The 24679-nt window shown below is 62.4% G+C and overlaps 1 protein-coding gene across 1 annotated transcript; it reads left to right on the top strand.

Annotated features, from left to right (window-relative positions):
- Nucleotides 1-210: 210 nt before the first annotated feature.
- TEDC2 (tubulin epsilon and delta complex 2) lies at nucleotides 211-24347 on the top strand. The gene is made up of 12 exons (XM_068147377.1): nucleotides 211-328; nucleotides 7697-7781; nucleotides 11846-11968; nucleotides 12056-12154; nucleotides 12755-12810; nucleotides 13991-14684; nucleotides 17214-17267; nucleotides 18502-18586; nucleotides 19970-20075; nucleotides 20315-20416; nucleotides 22677-22888; nucleotides 24127-24347. The coding sequence occupies exons 1-12, from the start codon at nucleotides 211-213 to the stop codon at nucleotides 24271-24273; spliced, it is 1881 nt and encodes a 626-aa protein (XP_068003478.1). The 3' UTR covers nucleotides 24274-24347.
- The last annotated feature ends 332 nt before the right edge of the window (nucleotides 24348-24679 follow it).

Below are 24679 nucleotides of genomic sequence, written 5' to 3' on the forward strand. Positions count from 1 at the left end.
GGAGGAGCAGAGGGATGACAGCAGCCTAGGCAGGGGACGCAGCCCCCCAGCTGCGCTGCCAGCTCCCCGCACTCACGGAATCAGAGAAGGGGTTGGGCTGGGAAGGACCTTACAGATCCTGGTGTGACTCTCAGCCCCCAGCCGACTCCTCTGACAAGCTCCATGCCAGGAGCCATCTGCTAGAGCAGGGCGGCTGGGAGCAGCGCAGCGATGTCCCCTTCCGACCCCGCACAGGCGCCCTGCCGGCAGACACAGCGCAGGAGGCAGGATGCTGGCGGGAGGCTGGACTCGGTGATCTCCGGAGGTCCTTTCCGACCCCTGCCGTTCGGTGAGTCTGGGGCTGACTGTGGGCAGGCCCTCAGCCAGCTGCCAGGCTCAGGTGCAGCAAAGCAGGGGCAGCTTCGGGGGCTGGAGGAAACCTCCTGCCCTGAAGCCAGCCAGAACAGAGCCACGCTGCTTTCCCAGCACTACAAACTCCTCTTTGAGGGGTGGTGGTAGCCCCTGATGATCATTATTCCTCCTCTCTCCCTCCCTCCTGATATACACCACAGTATAAAAGAGACATGGAGGTGCTGGAAAGTGTCCACACAGCTCCTTCCTGGCCAGAAAGAATGGGTGTTAGGTCCAGAACATTCTGTGTCTATGGCACTCAGGCAGGGAATCTCAGAATGCATTGAGATGGAAGGGATCCTCCACGGGCATCCTGTCCAACCCCCTTGCAGGCAGCAGGGACAGCTCCAGCCAGAGCAGGCTGCCCAGGGACACAGCCAGGCTGACCTCGAATGTCTCCAAGGGTAAAGCATCTACCACATCCCTGGGCAACCTGTCCCAGTGTCTCCCCAGCCTCACTGTGCAGAACTTCCTCCTGATGTGCAACCTAAATCTGCCCTGCTCCAGTTTCAAAACCATTGTCCCTCATCCTGGCACTCCCAGCCCTTGTCCCAAGTCCCTCCCCAGCTCTCCTGGAGCCCCTTCAGGTCCTGCAAGGTTGCTCTGAGATCTCCCTGGAGCCTTCTCCAGGCTGAGCAGCCCCAACTCTCCCAGCCTGACCCCACAGGGGAGGTTCTGCAGCCCTCTGATCATCTTGGTGGCTTCCTCTGGCCCCTCTCCAGCAGCTCCAGGTCTCTCTTGTGCTGGGGGTCCCATATCTGGCCCCAGCCCTGCAGGGGAGGTCTCCCCAGAGCAGATCAGAGGGCAGGATCCTCTCTCTCCAGCTCTGGCCACCCTGCTTTGGATGCAGCCCAGGCTGCTCTTGGCCTCCTGTGCTGCCAGTGCCCATTGCCCAGCTCCCCACCCCCAGCACCCCCAAGCCCTTCCCTGCAGGGCTGCTCTCAACCTCATCACCCCCAGCCTGGGTTGGCATCAAGGATTGCCCTGACCCAGCTGCAGGACCTTGTCCTTGGCCTTGCTGACCCTCAGGAAATTCTTTTCACCTCACCTCCAGCCTGCCCAGGTCCCTCTGGCTTGCTCCCATCCCTTCCTTCAGCCTTATCAACCACACCACTCAGCTGCAAACTTGCTAAGTGTGCCTCAACCTCTCTGCATCTATCAGTCATGAAGATGCTGAACTGAACTAGACCCAGCACAGACCCCTGAGGGACACCACTTGTAACCCAGCTCCAGCTGGACATCAAGCCATGGACCACCACCCTCTGGATGCAATCATCCAGCCAGTTCCTTACCCACTGACCTGAACTGGCAGGGAACTGGCAGTGTGGTGCCCTTTTGTGCCCCTTCACCTGCCAAGCTGCAGGGCCAGACTGAGTCCAAGTTCAGGTCAGCTCAGAAGGCTCAAACAGTGATGGATTTTGTGTGAGCAGCCTCTGCTGCCAGCCCAGGAGCTGCCTGTGGCTGCCTGGCATTAGCAGTGCCCCTGGGGCTTGGCAGGTGGAGAGTTCTGTCACTGAGCAGCCCAGCTGCACAGAAGCACTGGAGATAAGGGGCCACTGAAGCCCTTCCATTAGCATTAACCTCTGGGCAGGGAAGAGCAGGACCTCATCACTCCAGCTCCAAACCAGCATTGTCCTCATGCTGCATGCCTGGCCAAACACGAGCAGACAAAGCCAGCCAAGGAATCCAGCAGAGGGAAATGTGCTTCAGGGCTGCCAAGGAGGTGGTGCAGTGCCAACACCTGCTGAGAAGCTGTGACAGAAGCATTCAGGTTGGGATAGACCCTCAGGGTCACCAAGGCCAGCTGCTAACCCTGCCCTGCAAGGCTCACCCCCAAGCCATAGCCCCAAGCACCACATCCAAACCACCCTGAAACAACAGCCAGGCCTGGGGACTTCATCACCTCCCTGGGCAGCCTGTGCCAGTGCCTGACCACTCCTGCCCTGAAGAAATGTTTCCTACTGTCCAGTCTAAACCTTCCCAGTCACAGCCTGAGGCCATTCCCTCTTCTTCTGGGAGCAGAGACCAGCAGCAGCCTCTCCACAGCCTCCTTTCAGGGAGCTGTAGGCAGCCAGGAGGTCTCCCCTCAGCCTCCTCTCTTTCACACTAACCATCCCCAGCTCCTTCAGTTGCTCTCCAGATTTCTTCTCCAGGCCCTTCCCAGTTTCCTTGCCCTGCTCTGCCCTGGCTCCAGCACCTCCACAGCTCTCTGAGGTGCCCAAAACTGGACACAGCACTCCAGGTGCAGCCTCCCCAGAGCTGAGCCCCAGGGCACAATCCCCTCCCTGCTCCTCTGGACACAGCATTGCTGATCCCAGCCAGGAGGCCTTTCTTGGCCCCCTGGGCACACTGCTGGCTCCTGTTCAGCTGCTTGTCCACCAGCACCCCCAGGTCCCTTCCTGCCAGCAGCCTTCCAGCCACACTGCCCCAGGCCTGGAGCCTTGCTTGGGGTTGTTGTGCCCCAAGGGCAGGACCTGGCACTTGGCCTTGCTGAAGCTCCTCCTGGTAATGTTGGCCATGGAGCCAACCTATCCAAGTGCCTCTGCAGAGCCTCCCTGCCCTAGAGCCACAGAATCATGAGTTTGGGTGAGGGCTGAACCCAGCCCTGACCTGAATGAACCATGGAATGGGTTGGGTTGGAAGGGACCCTAAAGGTCATCCAGCTCCAAGCCCCTGCCATGGGCAGGGACACCTCCCACCAGCACAGCTTGCTCAGGGCCACATCCAGCCTGGTCCTGAACACCTCCAGGGAGGGGACATCCATAGCCTCCCTGTTCCAGTCTCTCTTCAAGCCACAGCTTCAGGGTGGTTCCCTCTTGCCTGCAGCTCCTGCTAAGGCAGAGGTCAACCAACAGAAAGAAAATAAAGAGAGGGTTTCCAGCTCATCCAGTCCTTCCACACCTCCCCCAGCAAGCTGGGCTGCTGGGAGGTGTCCCTGCCATGGCAGGGGGGTGGCACTGGGTGATCTTGAAGGTCCCTTCCAACTTAAACCATTCCCATGGTTCCTTCAGGTCGGGGCTGGGCTCAGCCCTCACCCAGACAAATTCCCAGGGAACTCAGCTGGTGTCTTCCCATAGCAGAGGCCTGGTGGTGCCTGCTGCAGTGAGGTCCCTGGGTTTGTGTTCTTTCAGCAGGCTGCTGTGGTCTCCCAGCCTGTGGGGCAGGATCAAGTCTCCTGTGGAAGGCAGGAGTTCATGAAAGGAAGGTGTCTTGGGGCTGGGCCATCCTAAAAAGGCTTCTTGGTGAAAGCTCTGCTGCTGACTGGGAGGAGGCTCCTCTGATGGCTCCTAATCAGGGCTTGCTTCAAAGGACAACAGGGAACTGAAGCAACTTTTTCATCTGCAGCCTGCTCTGGCTCCCCACCAAGAGCTAATGACTGCCTCTGCTGAGGGCTGAAGTCTCTGTCTCTCACAGAAGAGATCCTGCAGGAGTGTGAAGATGCTCAAGAGGTGGAGAACTGCTTAGGGCAGAGGGGACAGAATCGTTTGGGTTGGCAAAGCCCTCTAAGATCATCCAGCCCAACCACTTTCCAGCAGTGCCAAAGGTGAGGCTCAGCCATGGCCCTCAGCGCCACAGCTCTGCCCCCAAGAAACACCTCCAGGGGTGGGCATCCAACCACCTCCCTGGGCAGCCTGGGCCAGGGCTTAAGAACCCTTCCAGGGGAGAAGTTTCTTCACTGCAAGAAGGACATTGAGGAGCTGGAGCAGGGCCTGAGGAGGGCAAGAGAGCTGGGGAAGGGTCTGGGGAAGAGGGCTGGGGAGGAGCAGCTGAGGGAGCTGGGGGTGTTGAGCCTGGAGCAGAGGAGGCTGAGGGAGACCTCCTTGCTCTCTGCAGCTCCCTGAGAGGAGGCTGCAGCCAGCTGGGGCTTGGGCTCTGCTCCCTAGGCTCAGGGGAGAGAAGGAGAGGCAATGGCCTGAAACTGTGCCAGGGGAGGGTTAGGTTGGAGAGGAGGCCAAATGTCTTTGCTGGAGGAGTGGTGAGGGCCTGGCAGAGGCTGCCCAGGGAGGTGGTGGAGTCCCCATGGCTGGAGGGGTTGCAGAACCCTGTGGCCATGGCAGCTGGGGCCAGGGTTTGGTGGCCATGGTGGGGTTGGGTTGCTGTTGGCCTGGATGACCCTGGAGGGCCATTGTCCCTCGTCCTGGCACTCCCAGCCCTTGTCCAAAGTCCCTCCCCAGCTCTCCTGGAGCCCTTCAGGTACTGGAAGGCTGCTCCTTGGTCCATCTCAGGCACTGGCAGAGGCTGCCCAGGGAGGTGGTGGAGTCCCCATGCCTGGAGGGGTTGCAGAACCCTGTGGCCATGGCAGCTGGGGCCAGGGTTTGGTGCCCATGGTGGGGTTGGGTTGCTGTTGGCCTGGATGGGCTCAGAGAACTTTTCCAACTTCCATGGTTCTTGGTCTTCAGTCAAGTTCAAGAGCAAGGGAAAGGAGACTTGGAGCACATGGGGACTGGCAGTGATTTTGGAGCTGCAGAAGCAGCAGCTGCAGTGGCATAAAGGCAAGCAAGCAGCTCACTTGGGAGTGTGATTGCTGCCCACAGGGACACCATGGAGCTCATCAAGGGCTCTTACCTATGCAGCAGCTGATGGGATGGCCTGGAGCTGAAAGGCAGCCAAGATGAAGATGATGTCAATCTGCTGTTAGTGTGAGATGATTAATCAGTTCCTAACGAGGCAGGGATGTTTGTGGAGCCTAAAATACCTTCCCCCACCTGCTGCAGAGCTTGGAGACCCTTCCCCCCTCCCCACACACACACACACTCAGCCTTGCCTTAATCAATTCTGTGCAGAGCCTTGGAGCCCCAGCAGCAACTGCTCCATGGAAATCCAAACCTGGGGCTGAACCTCTCCCAGCAGCAGCCACCGCAGGGCAGACTCCAACTGCTACCTCCCCTGCTCCTCTAGCTCCTAATTAGTAACTCAATAGAGGAAATAATAAAAGAGCCATTAGCAGAAGCAATTAATTTATCTGTGCCTTATCACCCTGCCTTTGCTACCAGAGCAGCCCAGTGGACTTTGGATGAGGCCTCAGGCAACCACGTCGAGCTGAGAGGTTTCCCTGCCCATGGCAGAGGGGTTGCAGGAACTGATTGATCTCTGAGGTCCCCTCAGAGCCATCCTGGGAGTCTGAGACTGGTGAGGACATGGACAAAGGAGGGCCTGGGGGCTGTTCCATTTCAGCAGTTGCTGAAGGAGGTTTGTTTGTACAGGTCTCCTTCTGTACCTGGCATAGGATCATGGAATGGTTTGGAACCTTCAAATTCATCCAGCTCCAAGCCCCTACCATGGGCAGGGACACTTCCCACCAGCACAGCTTGCTCAGGGCCTCATCCAGCCTGGTCCTCAACACCTCCAGGCAGGAGGCAGCCACAGCCTCCCTGGGCAGCCTGGGCCAGAGTCTCCCCAGCTTCACTGCCAAGAATTTCTTCCTCCTCTCCGCTCTCAGTCTCCTCTCTCCCAGCTCAAAGCCATTGGCCCTGGGCCTGGCACTCCCAGCCCCTGTCAAATGTCATAGAACCAGAGTCACAGAACTGTCAGGGCTGGAAGTTCCAACCAGCTCCAACCCCCTGCCATGGGCAGGGACACCTCACACCACAGCAGCTTGCTCACAGCCACCTCCAGCCTGGCTGCAAACACCTCCAGGCAGGAGGCTTCCACCACCTCCCTGGGCAACCTGGGCCAGGCTCTCACCACCCTCCTAGGCAACAACTTCTTCCTCACAGCCAATCTCAATCTCCCCACTTCTAGTTCTGCTCCATCCCCCCCAGTCCTATCCCCCCCTGACCCCCTCCAAAGTCCCTCCCCAGCTTTCCTGGAGCCCCCTGCAGATCCTGGAAGGCCACAAGGAGGTCTCCTGGGAGCCTTCTCCTCTCCAGCCTGCACAACCCCAACTCTCTCAGGCTGTGCTCACAGCAGAGCAGCTCCAGCCCTCTGCTCCTCCTCCTGGCCCTGCTCTGGACACCTTCCAGCCCCTCCAGACCCTTCCTGGCACAGAGGCTCCAGAGCTGGCCCCAGAGCTGCAGCTGTGGTCTCAGCAGAGTGGAGCAGAGGGGCAGAATCCCCTCCCTGGCCCTGCTGGCCACACTTCTCTTGCTGCAGCCCAGGCTCTGCTTGGCTCTCTGGGCTGCCAGTGCTCCCTGCTGGCTGCTGCTGAGCTTCTCCTCCCCCAGCACCCCCAAGGCCTTTCCTTCAGGGCTGCTCTCCAGCCAGTCCCTGCCCAGCCTCTAGCAGTGCCTGGGATTGCCCTGCCCCAGCTGCAGGACCTTGCCCTTGGTCTTGTTGAACCTCATGAGGTTGTCCTGGGCCCAGCTCTGCAGCCTGTCCAGGTCCCTCTGCATGGATCCTTCCCTCCAGCTGTCAGCTGCACCACACAGCTTGGTGTCATCAGCAGACCTGCTCAGGGTGCACTCAGATGTCCCTCCCCAGCTCTCCTGGATCCCCTTCAGGTGCTGCAAGGCCAAACCTTTGGACATTCACAAGCTTTAATCTTCCATGCTAAAGGAGTGTTGACCACTCCTGGTTAACCCAGCTCCTTCTCCTCACACTGCCTCTCTCAGCACTCAGCCAACTGCCTGGGCAATACCCCAGAATTGCTGGAGAGGGTCCAGAGGAGACCACCAAGATGCTCAGAGGCTGCAGAACCTTCCCTGTGGGGCCAGGCTGGGTGGGCTGGGGCTGTGCAGCCTGGAGAAGAGAAGGCTCCAGGCAGACCTCAGAGCAGCCTCCCAGTACCTGAAGGGCTCCAGGAGAGCTGGGGAGGGACTTGGGACAAGGGCTGGGAGTGCCAGGCCCAGGGACAACGGACACAAACAGGAACCCAGGAGGTTGGAGCTGAGCAGAGGAGAAAGTTATTTGGTGTGAGGCTGCTGAGGGGCCTGGAGCAGCTCTGGGAGCAGCAAAGGCTGAGAGCCCTGGGGCTGAGAGCCTGCAGAAGAGCAGCCCCAGAGGGCAGCTGAGCAATGCTCAGCAAGAGCTAAAGGAGCTGTGGGGGGCAAGAGGCTGGGGCCAGGCTCTGCTGAGTGCTGCCCAGGGCCAGCACAAGGGACAGCAAGGGGCAGCAAGTGTCAGGCAGGAGGTTGGAGCTGAGCAGGAGGAGAAAGTTGTTTGGGGTGAGGCTGCTGGAGGCCTGGAGCAGGCTGCCCAGAGAGGTTGTGGAGTCTGCTGGTGTGGAGAGCTTCCAACCCCCCCTGGGCACTGTGCTGCTGGGCAGGGTGCTGGGGGTGCCCTGCTGGAGCAGGGCTTGTGCTGGGGGAGCTCCAGAGCTCCCTTCCAGCCCTCAACCGTCTGGGATTCTGTGGGCTCCTGGCCTTAGGTGACTGCTGGGTGGTCCTGGTTGCGGTTGGGTTTAATTGCTGGCACGGCAGCGGCATCCAGGTTGCTGTCGGGATCCGGAACTTGTGAGCCGTGCTGAGCTGTTCGCCAGCACCAGGAGCTGCCGGCAGCTGCGGCAGCGCTGGGCCCTCTGCTGAGCTCAGCTCAAACTGCACCTGCCACAGCACCAACCACCCTGGGCACAGCACCAACCACCCTGGGCACAGCCAACACCCTCTGGGTGGCCACGGGCTGGTGACCAACTACACGAGGGAGAAAACCACGGGGGTCGTTTTGCCAAAGGAAGGAAACACAGGAGAGCTTCCTCCCCCTGGAGTCGAGATGAAGCAGCCTGGTCATTGAGACATAGACTGGATTGGGTTGGAAGAGACCTTCAAGATCAGCCAGCTCCAAGCCCCTGCCATGGGCAGGGTCACCTCCCACCAGCAGCACCACAGCACCACTGTGGGACACAGCACCACAGCAGCACTGAGAGAAGCATCTCCCCCACCCCTCTCTGCTGGCTCCTCACCAGCCCTGCCCTCTCCAGCTGGCCATCAGAGCAACCAGGGCAGCACAGCAAACACCCAAACCCTATGTGACTTCCCTCTGCTTGCCCTCAGGGAAGGATCTGCTGCCCTCAGGAGAGAGACCAAGGCACTGCTGGAAGCAGAGTGTGGAGCTGCAGCACTGCTCCACCTCCCCAGCTGCATTTTTATCCCACAGGAAGCAACAAACCTCCCCAGGGCTAAGCCCTCTGTGCTCCTCTGCATTTCCCCTGTGGGTAAAGCTGCCCAGAAAGAATCAACCCAAAAGCTGGGAGGGAGCTTCAAGCTCACCCAGCTCCAGCCCCCTGCCATGGGCAGGGACCCCTCCCACCAGCACAGCTTGCTCAGGGCCTCATCCAGCCTGGTCCTCAACACCTCCAGGCAGGATGCAGCCACAGCCTCCCTGGGCAGCCTGGGCCAGAGCCTCCCCAGCTTCACTCTCAACACTTTCTTCCTCCTCTCCACTCTCAGTCTCCTCTCTCCCAGCTCAAAGCCATTGGCCCTGGGCCTGGCACTCCCAGCCCTTGGCCCAAGTCCCTCCCCAGCTCTCCTGGAGCCCTTCAGGTACTGGGAGGCTGCTCTGAGGTCTGCCTGCAGCCTTCTCTTCTCCAGGCTGCACAGCCCCAGCTCTCCCAGCCTGGCCCCACAGGGGAGGTTCTGCAGCCTCTGAGCATCTCTGTGGCCTCCTCTGGCCCCTCTCCAGCAGCTCCAGGTCCCTCCTGTGCTGGGGGCTCAGAGCTGGAGGCAGTGCTGCAGGTGGGGGCTGAGCAGAGCAGAGCAGAGGGGCAGAATCCCCTCCCTGTGCTGCTGCTCTCCCTGCTCTGGCTGCAGCTCAGCACTCAGCTGGCTCTGGGCTGCCAGCGACCACTGCTGGCTCCTGGGCGCCCCCTGACACCCCCAGCCCTCCAGGCTGCTCTCAAGCCAAAACACCTCAAGCCAATCATCCCCAGGACCCCTTCCTGTGTGCTCCAAAGCACATCCAAGGCTCTGAGTCAAGCCCCCTATTTGTCCAAGCAAATCCAGTGGGAGCCTTGGAGAAGGTTAGAGAGCAGCTGTCTGACTGTGAGCCCTTCTTGCCCTGCTGCTGTGCTCCTGGGGGCTCAGGAGCATCACAGCTGTTGACTTTGCTGATTAAAGTCTTCTCCTAGTGTTGATATTGGTGTTAGCCCTGCTGAGCCCACTTAGGCACAGAGGAGCAGGCCGGGCTCTGCCTCAGAAGCAGAGTGGCTGGCAGTGTATTGACAGTGAACTCACAGTGATTTACAGGATGCAAGGCAGGATGGGGCCAGAAGAGTTTGCAGATACTCTTGCACAGCCTGCAGGGAAGGCCTTGGGGGTGCTGGGGTGGGGAAGGAGCTGGACAGGAGCCAGCAAGGGGCACTGGCAGCACAGAAGGCCAAGGGCAGCCCCAGGCTGCCCTTGGCCTTCTGTGCTGCCAGTGCCCATTGCCAGAGCTGGAGAGAGAGGATCCTGCCCCTCTGCTCTGCTCTGGGGAGACCTCCCCTGCAGGGCTGGGGCCAGATAGGGGACCCCCAGCACAAGAGAGACCTGGAGCTGCTGGAGAGGGGCCAGAGGAGGCCACAGAGATGATCAGAGGGCTGCAGAACCTCCCCTGTGGGGCCAGGCTGGGAGAGCTGGGGCTGTGCAGCCTGGAGAAGGCTTCAGGCAGACCTCAGAGCAGCCTCCCAGTACCTGAAGGGGCTCCAGAAGAGCTGGGGAGGGACTTGGGACAAGGGCTGGGAGTGCCAAGACGAGGGAGAATGGTTTGAAATTGGAGCATGGGAGGTTCAGGTTGGACATCAGGAGGGAGTTCTGCACAGGGAGGCTGGGGAGACACTGGGACAGGCTGCCCAGGGAGGTGAGGGAGGCTCCATCCCTGCAGGCATTCAAGGTCAGACTGGATGTGGCCCTGGGCAACCTGATCTAATTGGAGGTGTCCCTGCTGCCTGCAGAGGGCTTGGACAGGATGCCCTGGGAGGATGCCTTCAGCCTGGTGCCATCTGTGATTCTATGGTTATCAACTCCTGTCTCCATGAACCTGCTGGGATTCAGCTCTTTCTCTTTGGAAGGGCTGGTGGCCACAGCCAGAGAGAAACCACAAAGAGCTCAGCCTGAAGGTGCAGCCCTCCAAGGCCAAGCATCACTCCCCTACTCCCTGCACCCTTAGCACGTGCTGTTCTGCTCCTCAGCTGCCTGGGACAGGCACCACTGAGTGCCAGCCATGGGCACTTTTAGAGCCCTGCACTGCACAGCCACTCCTGACAGGAGCCCAGCAGTGTTTGGCTGTCAGCAGAGCTTCTGTTCTCACCTAGGCTGCTCCCACAGGCAGGGTCCTGTCCCTCAGCCCCCAGCAATGTGCCTCTGTGCTGATGCAAACCAGAGGCAGCAGAAGCAGCCTGGTGTCTGCTGGACCTTTCCTGCACCTTGGCCACAGCACACCTGGGGACCCTGCAAGGAGCTCAGGCAGAGAGGGACCTGGGGGTGCTGGTGGACAGCAGCTGAACAGGAGCCAGCAGTGTGCCCAGGGGGGCAAGAAGGCCAAGGGCATCCTGGCCTGCAGCAGGAAGAGTGTGGCCAGCAGGAGCAGGGAAGTCCTTGTGCCCTGTGCTCAGCACTGCTCAGGCCACCCCTTGAGTCCTGTGTCCAGCTCTGGGCTCCTCAGCTCAAGAAGGACATTGAGAGACTTGAAGGTGTCCAGAGAAGGGCAACAAAGCTGGGGAGGGGTCTGGGGCACAGCCCTGTGAGGAGAGGCTGAGGGAGCTGGGGTTGCTTAGCCTGGAGAAGAGGAGGCTCAGGGGAGACCTTCTTGCTCTCTGCAACTCCCTGCAGGGAGGTTGGAGCCAGGTGGGGGTTGGGCTCTTCTCCCAGGCAGCCAGCAGCAGAACAAGAGGACACAGTCTCAAGCTGTGCCAGGGGAGGTTCAGGCTGGAGGGGAGGAGAAAGTTCTTCCCAGCAAGAGAGATTGGCCACTGGGATGTGCTGCCCAGGGAGGTGGTGGAGTCCCCATCCCTGGAGGGGCTCAGAAAAGGCTTGGCTGAGGCCCTGGGAGCCCTGGGTTAGCTGTCAGGAGGTGTTAGGGGTTAGGCCCTAGGTTGGCCTTGCTGAGCTCTGAGCTCTTGCCCAAGCTGGTTGATGAGTCTGGGATTTGCTCTGCTTCTGAGCAGTCTGCAAGGGATGATGCTGGGGCAGTGCAGAGCAGGCTGGGGGAGCTGGGCCTGGGGCATGCAGGATGTGTAGAGCTCCTCCAGGCTGTCCCAGGCTGGCTGCTGCCCAGGGCCAGGGAATCACAGCCTGGGAGGGGCTGGAAGGGACCCTGCTGGGTGAGCTCCAGAGCTCCCTTCCAACCCCTCGCTGCTGGGGTTCCAGGGCACAGGGTGCTGGGGGTGGACCGCTCTGCCCGGCCAGCGCCCTCGGAGCCCGCCGAGGCCAACAGGACCCCCTGGGCGGGACGCTGCTCCCTCCTGGTCCAGTGCCGGCGCCGCGGGGCTGGGCTGCTCTCGGCACCGCAGCGCTCAGCCGCCCGGGGCCGCGGGCAGGCAGGCACCGCGCGGGGCTGCCGGCGCCGTTCCCGCCCTTGCCCTCTGCGCCCTCCTCCTCCGCAGGTCCTGGCAGGGCCATAAGGAGCGAGGCTGCGAGCGCTGCCTGCGGACCGGCCCCGTACAGCGCAGCGGGCCCGGCCGGGCCGGCCCGCCTGGGCTCATGCTGCCTGCGGGCTGCGGCCGGCGGTGAGAGCGGGGAGGCGGCAGCGGGCCCGGGCGGGCCGGCGGCCGGGCCCCGGCGGGTGGCTGACCGACGGCTCCGGGCCTGTGCAGGTCGGCGGCGGCGCTGGCGGCGGCGCTGGGGGAGGGCGCGGAGCGGCGGCGGGAGCTGGAGCGGCGGACGGCGCGGAGCAGAGCCCTGCTGCGGCAATGGTGAGCGCGGACCCGGACCCGGACCCGGGCCCCGCCACCCCCTCGGACCCCCCCGGGCCCCGCCCTCCCCGCGCGACCCCTCCCGGACCCCCCCCGCACCTCCCCCGCACCCTCGGACCCCGCCCGCTCCGCGCGATCCCCCCCGGGCCCCGCCCGCCCCGCGCGACCCCCCCGGGCCCCCCCCCGCACCCTCGGACCCCGACCGCCCCGCGCGATCCCCCGGACACTTCCCCCTCCGCATCCCCGGGCCCCGCCCGCCTCGCGACACCCCCGGACCCCCCCCGCACCCCCGAGCCCCGCGCGTCCCCCGGCGCCCCGAGCCCCGCCGCCTCCCCGCGCGCCCCGGTCCCGCGCGCCCCCCCGTCCCCCGCCCCCTCCTGTCCCGCCTGCTCCCCCTCCCGCCCCCCCCTCCCCAGTCCCGGGCGCCCCCTCGCACCCAGCCGGGTGGGGTGTGGGGGGATGCGGCCGGCGGGGCCCCGGGGCCGCGGGTGCGGGGCGCCTGTCGGTGGCGTTGCCGCGGTGGTGCCGGGGCCCCGCGGGGTGCTGGTCCCGTCGGCTCCCGGCACCGTCGGCTCCCGCCGCCGTGTCTGTAACCCGCAGGGGCAGTGAGGAGGAGGAGCAGCCGCAGCCAGAGGCCGGCTCCGGCGGCGCGCACGGTGAGCGCTAACCCCCTGCCTGCGGTACCCGCCCGTCACACCGGCCCGGGGCTGAGCTGCGGTGGTGTCAGCGCTCCCCGTGCTCGGCATCGACTTGAGGCCACGCTCCCCACCTTCCTTCCCTTCCGCTTCCCTCCCCGGTGCTAGCTTGCAGGCACGGCACAGGAGCAGGGGCAGTGAGAAGTGCTGTGGGCATCACTCAGACCCCGTGGCTGGCACTCCTTGGGGAGGGGAGGTTGTCTCCAGAGGACTGATGATGATCAGAGGATGGAGAACCGATCCCGTGGGGCCAGGCTGGGAGAGCTGGGGCTGTGCAGCCTGGGGAAGAGAAGGCTGCAGGGAGACCTCCCCAGGAGCCAGCAGTGGTCCCTGGCAGCCCAGAGCCAGCTGAGTGCTGAGCTGCAGCCAGAGCAGGGAGAGCAGCAGCACAGGGAGGGGATTCTGCCCCTCTGCTCTGCTCTGCTCAGCCCCCACCTGCAGCACTGCCTCCAGCTCTGGGGCCCCCAGCACAGGAAGGACCTGGAGCTGCTGGAGAGGATCCAGAGGAGGCCACAGAGATGAGCAGAGGCTGCAGAACCTCCCCTGTGGGGCCAGGCTGGGAGAGCTGGGGCTGTGCAGCCTGGAGAAGAGAAGGCTGCAGGCAGACCTCAGAGCAGCCTCCCAGTACCTGAAGGGCTCCAGGAGAGCTGGGAAGGGACTTGGGCCAAGGGCTGGGAGTGCCAGGCCCAGGGCCAATGGCTTTGAGCTGGGAGAGAGGAGACTGAGAGTGGAGAGGAGGAAGAAATCCTTTGCAGTGAGGCTGGAGAGACTGGCACAGGCTGCCCAGGGAGGCTGTGGCTGCCTCCTGCCTGGAGATGTTGAGGACCAGGCTGGCTGAGGCCCTGAGCAAGCTGTGCTGGTGGGAGGGGTCCCTGCCCATGGCAGGGGCTTGGAGCTGGCTGAGCTTGAAAGTCTCTTCCAGCCTAACCCAAACCATGCTGCCATTCTGTGCCATCCACCCTGGGAGATGAAGGCCTTTGTAAGCCTGCCTGCCTCCTCTGTGTGGTGGCTGTGAGAGCTGAGCCAGACTCCCTCTTGCAGCTGTCCCTGGGCTTGGTTTCCTCCTGTGGGACCTGGGGATGGATGAGGAATGGCCTTCCTGGGGAGTTGGAGCTCTCTGACACAGCTTTTCCTCTTGCAGACAGTCAGCCTTCACCCAGGGAGCTGGAGGATCTGGAGCTGCTGAACAAGGCCCTGGAGAAGGCACTGAAAGTCAGGAGAAGCATCTTGAAAGCTCCATCAGGGGGGCAGGGAGCAGTGAGAGGGAAATCTGCAGGTGAGGGACCTGCTGCCAAGGGTGCCAGAGAGCAGCAGGCTCCCGTTCCTGCTGGGGCTCTTCCTGAGGGCACAGAGCTGAAGGCTGGCAGCAGGCAGCCTGCCCCTTCCAAGAAGCCTTCTCCATACCAGTTGAGAGCACCTTATAGGACTGACCCAGATGTGAAGAGACTGCAGAGGAGAGCCCCAGCCAGATGTGCTTCTCAAGGTCCCAAGACAGCTGGCAAGAGCTGCCTGGAAGGAGTGGCTGGCAAGCAAGGAGAGGGTCCCAGGAGGGCAATGAGTGCCAGTGACAGAGGGCCCTGTGCTCCAGCTGACCCCCAGGACACCCCTGGCCTCGCCAGACCTTTCCTGGATGAGCAGCAAGGCCTTTCTGCAGGGGACTCTGCAGGGGCCCCAGCAGGGGGAAGCAGCTCCCTGGCTGCTGGCAAGCAGCTCCTTGGTGCAGGGAAGAGAAGTTGTGGTGGCCTGGGAGGCTCCAGCAGAACGGAGGAGCCTGCAGCTGCGGGGCCGGCAGGGAGGAGCAGCTCACCCCGGGCAGTCCCCCTGCAGGGCCAAGGGTAAGTGCTGCCATGGGCACCTCTGCCCCCTCCTGCTTGGCTCTGGCACAGCTTGGGTCCTGCTGCTCTCCAGGACTCAGCTCCTGCTCAGGAGGAAGGATCCTTTGCAGTTTCAAAGCCTTTCTGGTGATTGATTGATTGAAAGCACTCCATCAATCCATCATTCCAGGGGCTTGGTCCTGGAGAGCTGGGACTTATGAGAGCCTTTTAATTAAGGCATTTAATGTTTCAGAGCTCTCTCTCTCCCTCTGTAGAGATTTTTAAAGCCTTCACTTTTCCTCTGAGGCCACTTCTCTGTGGCAACTTATTGATTGATATGTGAATTGATTACTGATTCATTTCTCTCTGCCTCAGTGATGATCTCAGAGTGCATCAACCCTCTCCCTCTGTGCTCTGGGGAGAGGTGGCAGCTGGGTTTGACCTGTGGGGTCCTGCCTGTGTGACTACACAAATCAGTGGCAAGAAGGACACTGAGGAGCTGGAGCAGGGCCAGAGGAGGGCAAGAGAGCTGGGGAAGGGTCTGGGGAAGAGGGCTGGGGAGGAGCAGCTGAGGGAGCTGGGGGTGTTGAGCCTGGAGAAGAGGAGGCTGAGGGAGACCTCCTTGCTCTCTGCAGCTCCCTGAGAGGAGGCTGCAGCCAGCTGGGGCTTGGGCTCTGCTCCCTAGGCTCAGGGGAGAGAAGGAGAGGCAATGGCCTGAAACTGTGCCAGGGGAGGCTTAGGTTGGAGAGGAGGCCAAATGTCTTTGGTGGCAGAGTGGTGAGGGCCTGGCAGAGGCTGCCCAGGGAGGTGGTGGAGTCCCCATGCCTGGAGGGGTTGCAGAACCCTGTGGCCATGGCAGCTGGGGCCATGGTGGGGTTGGGTTGGTGCTGGCCTGGCTGCTCTGGGAGGGCTTTGCCAGCCCAGAGAGTGCTGTGGCTGTGCTGATTGCAAGTGTTTGCTGTAGGAAGAAGTGGAATGGATGTCACTGGGGCTCTCTGTGGGCTTAGGGATGGGCACTGCCCTCAGACCAGGCTTGCTGAATTTGTTGTCCTGTTCTGTGGACCTTTGGCTTTAAAGGCAGCAGTGAGGTTCAGGTCTGCTGTGTGCCTGCTCCTGGAAAGAGTTCTCAGCTGCCTTTGTGTTTGAGCTGGGAGCAGGTTGACACTGGGGGAGCAGGACCCTGCTGCCTGCTGCTGGGGGAAGGGGAAACTGCATTCAGAGATTCATGGAATGGCTTGGAAGGGAGCTTCAGGATCACCCAGCTCCAAGCCCTGCCCTGGGCAGGGACCCCTCCCACCAGCACAGCTTGCTCAGGGCCTCATCCAGCCTGGTCCTCAACAACTCCAGGCAGGAGGCAGCCACAGCCTCCCTGGGCAACCTGTGCCAGAGTCTCCCCAGCCTCACTGCAAAGGATTTCTTCCTCCTCTCCACTCTCAGTCTCCTCTCTCCCAGCTCAAAGCCATTGGCCCTGGGCCTGGCACTCCCAGCCCTTGGCCCAAGTCCCTTCCCAGCTCTCCTGGAGCCCTTCAGGCACTGGGAGGCTGCTCTGAGGTCTGCCTGGAGCCTTTTCTTCTCCAGGCTGCACAGCCCCAGCTCTCCCAGCCTGACCCCACAGGGGAGCTTCTCCCTGCTCTGATCATCTCTGTGGCCTCCTCCAGACCCACTCCAGCAGCTCCAGGTCCTTCCTGTGCTGGGGGCCCCAGAGCTGGATGCATTTGTCCTTAGAGTCCCAGCTGTGGCCTTGTGTTCATCCCCTGCCTGTGTCTCCAGCTGCAGCCTCAGACTTCTGCAGTAGGCACTTGGGAGGGATTCTCCTTGGGGCTGCAGCTGCCTGTTGCCAGGGGAGGCTGAGCTGTCCCTTTCCCCTGTCTTGGGGTGTGCTAGGTGCTGAGCCAAGCTGCCTCATCCTGCCTCAGCTTGGCAGCTCACTCAGGGAGATCTGCTCCTGTTCCTCTGTCAGCTTCCCTCAACCTGTGCCTCTGCCCTGCTCTGTCAGGGCTTTGCTGCCAGCTTCTCCCTCAGTGAGGCCTTGCTGGCTGCTGGGAGGGTGCAGGAGCTCTCCCAGCTCAGCTCAGTGACCCTCCTGGCAGTGAGTGAGCAGAGTGTTCCTTCTTCCTTGGGCACAGGCTGAAGCCAGAGCTGGATTCCATCTCCAGGGTTGCTGACATCTTCCATTGCAGCTAATGCCAGGCTGGAAGGGACCCCAGGGACCTCCTGCTCCATCCTCTCTAGGTCCCAGAGCAGCTGGAATGAGCTGGCCCAGCCCCTGCCAAGCTGAGCCTGCACACTGCCCAGTGCAGGGCACTCCCCTGCTGCCCCTGGGAGATGATTCCAGTGCCTGCCTGTGCCCATGGGGAAACATTTCCCTCTGGAGCCCGATGGGAATCTCCCCAGCAGGACCCTGTCCCCATCAGCCCTTGTCTTTGCCTTGGGACTCCTTGCACAGAGGCAGTCTCCCCCCTCCTGGCTGCCCCCCTTCATGTGTATCCTCTGAGGACAAGGCTCCCCTGCTCTCCAGCAGGCAGGATTGATCCTTCTCTTGTTTTGCAGGTGCCAGCTGCAGCTGCCCCTTCCCTACAGGAAAGCCTATGCCAGGAACTCCAGGTAAGCCCAGCCTGCTGAGTCCAGGCCACAAGCAGCCTCTGCTTCAGGGCTGTGAGGAGAGGTCAGGTGAGGCACAGCTGGCTGAGCTGGGAGCTGGGAGAGGAGTGGTGTGGCACAGTGGGAGTGTGCCAGGCTGCTGCTGAGGGGGGCTGTGCTGATGTTCTTCCTGCCCCTGCTGTCCCTGCTGCTTGGGGAGTGCTGATCCCTGCTGTAAAGCTGCTGGGGTGCTGCAGCCCCAAGTTCAGCACTGCTGCAGGAGTCTCTGCTGGCCAGCAGGGCAGGAGAGGGGATTCTGCCCCTGGGCTCTGCTCAGGCCTCACCTCCAATCCTGCCTCCAGCTCTGCTCTCCCCAGCAGCAGAAGGACACAGAGCTGCTGGAGAGAGGCCAGAGGAGGCCACAAAGATGCTGCCAGGGCTGGAGCAGCTCTGCTGGGAGCACAGGCTGAGGGAGCTGGGGCTGTGCAGCCTGCAGAGGAGAAGGCTCCAGGGGCTCCTCAGAGCTGCTGCCAGGAGCTGAAGGGATCCTGCAGGAAGGCTGCAGAGGAACTTTTGCTGAGGGGGTCTGAGGCAGGCCCAGGGGGAAGGGTTTGGAGCTGAGGCAGAGCAGGGTTAGAGTGGAGCTGAGGGAGAAGTTGTTGAGTGTGAGGCTGCTGAGCCTCTGGCCCAGGCTGCCCAGGGAGGCTGTGGCTGCCTCCTGCCTGGAGGTGTTGAGGACCAGGCTGGATGAGGCCCTGAGCAAGCTGTGCTGGTGGGAGGGGTCCCTGCCCATGGCAGGGCTTGGAGCTGGCTGAGCTTGAAGCTCCCTCCCAGCCTTTGGGTTGATTCTTTCTGTGCAGCTTTACCCACAGGGGAAATGCAGAGGAGCACAGAGGGCTTAGCCCTGGGGAGGTTTGTTGCTTCCTGTGGGATAAAAATGCAGCTGGGGAGGTGGAGCAGTGCTGCAGCTCCACACTCTGCTTCCAGCAGTGCCTTGGTCTCTCCTGAGGGCAGCAGATCCTTCCCTCAGGGCAAGCAGAGGGAAGTCACAAAGGGTTTGGGTGTTTGCTGTGCTGCCCTGGTTGCTCTGATGGCCAGCTGGAGAGGGCAGGGCTGGTGAGGAGCCAGCAGAGAGGGGTGGGGGAGATGCTTCTCCCAGTGCTGCTGTGTGCTGTGATGCTGTGTCCCAGCTCAGGGTGAGCACTGTGGGACAATGCAGCTCAGCTCCTCCACCTCCTGCTGCCTTTTGCCTTTGCAGGGCCTGGCAGAGATGTTGCCTCTCCCAGAGCAGTGTGGATGCAGCAGCTGCCAGGAAGCACTTTGCAGAGAGGGTCCAGAGCACTGTATCCTTCCCCAGCTCCCCAGCCTCTTCCCCCAGCACATGCTGGGAGCTGGGCTGCCCCTCACTGCAGCCTGCTCCCAGCTGGACAGAGTCACCCCCCCAGCCCCAGCAGCTCAGCCTGGGCCTCCAGGAGGTGGGTTCCTTCCTAGTGCAGCACCTGATGAGTCAGAAAAGCTTTGGTGCAGAGAGACAAGGCCACAAGCCATGCAGAGCTGTGCTGGCCTCACCTTCCCCCTGCACTGGCACCTCACAGGCTGCTTGCCCTCTGCCCCTGATGCCCAGGATCCAGGCATGGAGGGGCTGGAAGGGAGCTCTGGAGCTCACCCAGCCAAGCCCTGCTCCAGCAGGGCACCCCCAGCACCCTGCCCAGCAGCACAGTGCCCAGGGGGGGTTGGAAGCTCTCCACACCAGCAGACTCCACAACCTCTCTGGGCAGCCTGCTCCAGGCCTCCAGCAGCCTCACCCCAAACAACTTTCTCCTCCTGCTCAGCTCCAACCTCCTGCCTGACACTTTCTGCCCCTTGCTGTCCCTTCTGCTGGCCCTGGGCAGCACTCAGCAGAGCCTGGCCCCAGCCTCTTGCCCCCCACAGCTCCTTTAGCTCTTGCTGAGCATTGCTCAGCTGCCCTCTGGGGCTGCTCTTCTGCAGGCTCTCAGCCCCAGGGCTCTCAGCCTCTGCTGCTCCCAGAGCTGCTCCAGGCCCCTCAGCAGCTCTGCAGCCTGCCCTGGGCTCCCTCCAGCAGTTCTCTGTCCCTCTGGAGCTGGGGAGCCCAGGACTGGACCCAGGGTTCCAGATGTGGCCTCTCTAGGGCAGAGTAGAGGGGCAGGAAACCTCCCTTGCCCTGCTGGCCACACTCACCTGGAACCTTCAGGAGAAAATTGTTTGGGGTGAGGCTGCTGGAGGCCTGGAGCAGGCTGCCCAGAGAGGTTGTGGAGTCTGCTGGTGTGGAGAGCTTCCACCCACCCCGGGCACTGTGCTGCTGGGTAGAGCAGAGAGGCAGGAGAACCTCCCTTGCCCTGCTGGCCACACTCTTCCTCATGCTCCCCAGGACCCCATTAGCTTTCTTGGCCCCAAGGGCACATTTCTGGCTCCTGGGGAACCTGTCCCCAGCACTCCCAGCTCCTTCTCCCTGGAGCTGCTTCCCAGCAGGTCTCTCCTCAGCTGCCCTGCTGCAGGAGGTTGTTCCTCCCCAGGGGCAGGAGCCTACACCTGCCCTGCTTGAACCTCCTGAGGTTCTCCTCCCCCAGCTCTCAGCCTCTCACAGGGTGTCAGCCCCTGCTCCCACTCTGGTGCCATCAGCACAGGGGCTGACTGCAGCCTGCCTGGCCCAGGCTGCTGCAGAGAGCTGCTGCTGTGGCTGGAGCCTTCCTTAAGCTGCTGCTCAGTTCTGCTCAATGCCAGCCTTCAGTCCTGCAGAGATTGAGGAGCAGGTGAAGGCCCTCCAAGAAGTTCCCTTCCTGCTGAGCCACTACATGGAAGCTGAGCCTGAAGGTAAGGAGGAAGAAAACTAAGGAGGAGTGGAGGGAGCAGGAGAGGGAATGAGGAAGATTCCAGTGGGCTCCAGTGCCAGGAGTGCTGGGCATGTGCTGGGCATGTGCTGGGCATGAGGGGCAGCAGCAGCCTTTGCCTGAAGTGAGGGCTGCTGGTGCCAAGGCCACCCTGAGAGGCTGATGTTAGGTGGGGAGAAGGTTTCACTGTGCTCATGCCTGCTGCTTTTCCTCTGCTCCTAGACCACCCCACTCTGCCAGGAGAGTATGAAAGCCTTCTGACCATGGAGGCCTTGCTGGCCACAGCTTCCCAGTGCCTGCACAAGCTGCAGCTGCTGCAAGCAGGTGAGCCAGGCCCTGCCCTTCTGGCCAGCTGGGCACAGCACAGTGTGGCCCTGCATTGTTTTCCTCTCCTGGTTGCCCTTGGTGGGGCTGCAACAGAGAGTCACAGAATCAGGCAGGGTGGAGAAGACCTCAGAGGGTCTGTAAATGGCTGAGGGGTGGTTGCCAGGCTCTGAAGTGGTGCCCAGTGATAGGTCAAGGGGCACTAAGTGGCAGGCAGGAGGTTGGAGCTGAGCAGGAGGAGAAAGTTGTTTGGGGTGAGGGTGGCAGAGCCTGGAGCAGGCTGCCCAGAGAGGTTGTGGAGTCTCCTGGGGTGGAGGCTCCCAGCCCCCCCTGGCTGTGTTCTGGGTGCCCTGCCCTGGGGGATGCTGCTCTGGCAGGGCTTGCACTGCATCAGCTCTGGAGGTCCCTTCCAGCCCCTCCCAGGCTGTGATTCCCTGGCCCTGGGCAGCAGCCAGCCTGGGACAGCCTGGAGGAGCTCTACACATCCTGCATGCCCCAGGCCCAGCTCCCCCAGCCTGCTCTGCACTGCCCCAGCATCATCCCTTGCAGACTGCTCAGAAGCAGAGCAAATCCCAGACTCATCAACCAGCTTGGGCAAGAGCTCAGAGCTCAGCAAGGCCAACCTAGGGCCTAACCCCTAACACCTCCTGACAGCTAACCCAGGGCTCCAAGGGCCTCAGCCAAGCCTTTTCTGAGCCCCTCCAGGGATGGGGACTCCACCACCTCCCTGGGCAGCACATCCCAGTGGCCAATCTCTCTTGCTGGGAAGAACTTTCTCCTCACCTCCAGCCTGAACCTCCCCTGGCACAGCTTGAGACTGTGTCCTCTTGTTCTGCTGCTGGGGGCCTGGGAGCAGAGCCCAACCCCCACCTGGCTCCAACCTCCCTTCAGGGAGTTGCAGAGAGCAAGAAGGTCTCCCCTGAGCCTCCTCTTCTCCAGGCTAAGCAACCCCAGCTCCCTCAGCCTCTCCTCACAGGGCTGTGCCCCAGACCCCTCCCCAGCTTTGTTGCCCTTCTCTGGACACCTTCAAGTCTCTCAATGTCCTTCTTGAGCTGAGGAGCCCAGAGCTGGACACAGGACTCAAGGGGTGGCCTGAGCAGTGCTGAGCACAGGGCACAAGGACTTCCCTGCTCCTGCTGGCCACACTCTTCCTGATGCAGGCCAGGATGCCCTTGGCCTTCTTGGCCCCCTGGGCACACTGCTGGCTCCTGTTCAGCTGCTGTCCACCAGCACCCCCAGGTCCCTCTCTGCCTGGCTGCTCTCAGCCACTCTGCCCCCAGCCTGTAGCTCTGCCTGGGGTTGCTGTGGCCAAGGTTGCTGTGGCACTTGTTGAATGTCATCCTGCTGGACCCTGCCCAAGTGGAGCAGTGTTGGCTCTGCTGGGGACCTGCAGCTGGCCCCAGGCTGCCCACAGCAGCAGCTTCACCCAGGGGGTGGCAAAGGGAAGGAGCAGGGCTCAGACTGCAGCAGATGCTCCAGGGGGTGGGGGCAGGATGGCCAAGGCTTCTCCAGGTCCCTCTCTGCCTGGCTGCTCTCAGCCACTCTGTCCCCAGCCTGCAGGGCTGCCAGGGTTGCTGTGGGCAGAGTGCAGCCCCTGGCACTGGGGCTGGTTCAGTGCCATCCTCTTGGCTCAGCAGAGCCCTCAGCTGCCAGCTCCCAGCTTGGCTGGAGCCTGCCCCTGGGGAGTGACTGAGCTGAGTAGATGAAAGCAAACTCCCTGCAGGAGTTGTGTGGAGGCCACAGAGAGCTCCCTGCAGACCTCCTCCCACAGAGCCAAGCTGCCTGCCCCGGGGGGGCTGTGCCCCATCCCTCTCTCCAGCCACCCTTGGCTGCCAGCACAGCACAGCACAGCACAGCACAGCTCAGCACAGCTCAGCACAGCTCAGCACAGCACAGCACAGCACAGCACAGGCTGCCTCAGCTGCTGCAGGAGGTGCTGCTGCCTTCACTCTGGGGCTGGTGAAGTGCATGGCACATTCTCCTGTGCAGGCAGAGCTGGGCTGGGGTTGCCTCCCCTCTGTGCTCAGCAGAAGCTCAGGACTGCAGTGCTGCAGTTCAGGAGGGGTGGTGAGGGAGCTGCTGAGGCTGAAGTCCAACTCCTGCCATAGCTTGAGGTGCCCTGAGGGTGCCAGGTGTGAGGAGCTCAGCCTGCTGGGCACAGTGGCACCAGGCCTTGCCAGCAGCTCTGAGGGGATCACAGCTTCTGCAAGCACAAAGCTAACCTCTCTGTTCCTGCCTCCCCATCCTTCCCCCCTGGCAGCTGTGGAGGCCCAGGGCAAGCTGTGCCCAGGCTGCTGTGGGGCCATGGGAAGCTGCTCTCCTGCCTGTGCTCCTGCCAAGGGCCAGCTGTGTGGCCCTGCAGATGTGCTGGCCCTGCCTCTCCTCTTCTACTCCAGTGCCCAGGAGCTGAGGGACCTCAGTGCCTTGAAGCTGCAAGTGGCAAAGCTGCAGCAGGAGGTTGCCTTGCAAAAGGTGAGGCCTGCCAAGTGTGCCTGGGGGGGAGGGGGGCTGAGGAAAGGGCAGCTGTGGGGCAGCAGCTGCTGTGGGAGTGCTGGATGGGGAGCAGCAGCACAGCAAGGTCTGCACTGGGGGTTGTGCCTTGTTTCCAAGTCACAGAGCCCCAGCAGGGAGGGGTTGGAAGGGAGCTCTGGAGCTCACCCACCCAAGCCCTGCTCCAGCAGGGCACCCCCAGCACCCTGCCCAGCAGCACAGTGCCCAGGGGGGGTTGGAAGCTCTCCACACCAGCAGACTCCACAACCTCTCTGGGCAGCCTGCTCCAGGCCTCCAGCAGCCTCACCCCAAACAACTTTCTCCTCCTGCTCAGCTCCAACCTCCTGCCTGACACTTGCTGCCCCTTGCTGTCCCTTCTGCTGGCCCTGGGCAGCACTCAGCAGAGCCTGGCCCCAGCCTCTTGCCCCCCACAGCTCCTTTAGCTCTTGCTGAGCATTGCTCAGCTGCCCTCTGGGGCTGCTCTTCTGCAGGCTCTCAGCCCCAGGGCTCTCAGCCTTTGCTGCTCCCAGAGCTGCTCCAGGCCCCTCAGCAGCTCTGCAGCCTGCCCTGGGCTCTCTCCAGCAGTTCTCTGTCCCTCTGGAGCTGGGGAGCCCAGGACTGGACCCAGGGCTCCAGATGTGGCTCTACCAGAACAGAGTGGGAGGAGAACCTCCCTTGCCCTTGCTGGCCACACTGCACCCCAGAAGCCCATTTGCCCTCTTGGCCTCAAGGGCACCTTGCTGTGCCATGGATAATTTCTTGTCCCCCAGGACTTCAAGGTCCTGCTCTAGGGAGCTGCTTTCCAGCAGGTTTGCTTCTCCTTTCCAAGTGGAACCCAGAGGGAAGCCCAGTGGCTCCAGCTGTGGCCTCCCTAGGGCAGAGCAGAGGGGCAGGAGAACCTCCCTTGCCCTGCTGGCCACACTCTTCCCCATGCCCTGCAGGAGCCCCTTGGCCTCCTGGCCATGATGCCACCTTGCTGTGCCGTGGGCAGCTCCCTGCTGATCTCCTGCCAGCGCTCAGCCACCTCTGGAGCAGAGGAGGAGCTGTGCTGTGGCTCTGGGTGCTGTGGGCTGCTGGGCTGGCTGCTGAGGCAGGGCTGGGCAGCTCTGGCAGCCTGCAGTGGGGCAGAGCCTCCCCCAGCAGGCTGGCAGCCGGGGGTGGGCTCTGCAGCCGCTGCTCCTGCTGGCAGCCCCTGAGCTGTCTGCTCTGCTCCTGCCCAGGTCATGATGCTGGAGCTGTTGCCTGCCCTGGAGTCCAGGCAGGGCCCGGAGGCCTCTGCAGCTCAGCTCTACAGAGCCCTCTACAGCCAGCTGTGCCCGGGGGGCAGGGGCTTCCCGGTGCTGGTGAGGGACGAGCTGGCAGACTGAGCTGGTGCCAGCCCTGCAGCTGGGCACCAGGGGCACCGCTGGGCAATAAAGCATCGCTGAGGGGCTTGGGGCCTCTGCCCTCTGGGCCAGCTGCGCCTCAGGGGCTGGGGCAGTGCTGGGGGTGGTGCTGAGCTGCTTGGGCTTGGTGCAGGGGTTCTGGGGGGCTGGGGTGGGGGCTGGGTTTGTTGGGGGGGTTTGGGACTCTGGGGGTGGTTCTGGGGGGGTTGGTTCTGGGGGAGCTGGGGCTTTAGGGTTGGTTCTGGAGGGGCTTTGGGCTTTGGGGTTGGTTCTGGAGGGGGTTGGTTCTGGGGGGTTGGGGCTTTGGGGTTGGTTCTGGAGGGGGTTGGTTCTGGGGGGTTGGGGCTTTGAGGTTGGTTCTGGGGAGGTTGGGGCTTTGGGGTTGGTT

Source organism: Melanerpes formicivorus, unplaced genomic scaffold, assembly GCF_026170545.1.
Source record: "Melanerpes formicivorus ecotype bairdi unplaced genomic scaffold, bMelFor1.0.p_v2 SCAF_14, whole genome shotgun sequence".
NCBI lineage: Eukaryota > Metazoa > Chordata > Aves > Piciformes > Picidae > Melanerpes > Melanerpes formicivorus.

What these genes read in the sequence shown, in the direction of transcription:
- TEDC2 (XM_068147377.1), top strand. Translation starts at nt 211, where the DNA reads ATGTCCCCTTCCGACCCCGCACAGGCGCCCTGCCGGCAGACACAGCGC. An exon ending in CCTGCGGGCTGCGGCCGGCG is followed by an intron (nt 11,969 to 12,055) that starts GTGAGAGCGGGG and finishes GGGCCTGTGCAG; the next exon opens with GTCGGCGGCGGCGCTGGCGG. An exon ending in CGGCTCCGGCGGCGCGCACG is followed by an intron (nt 12,811 to 13,990) that starts GTGAGCGCTAAC and finishes TTCCTCTTGCAG; the next exon opens with ACAGTCAGCCTTCACCCAGG.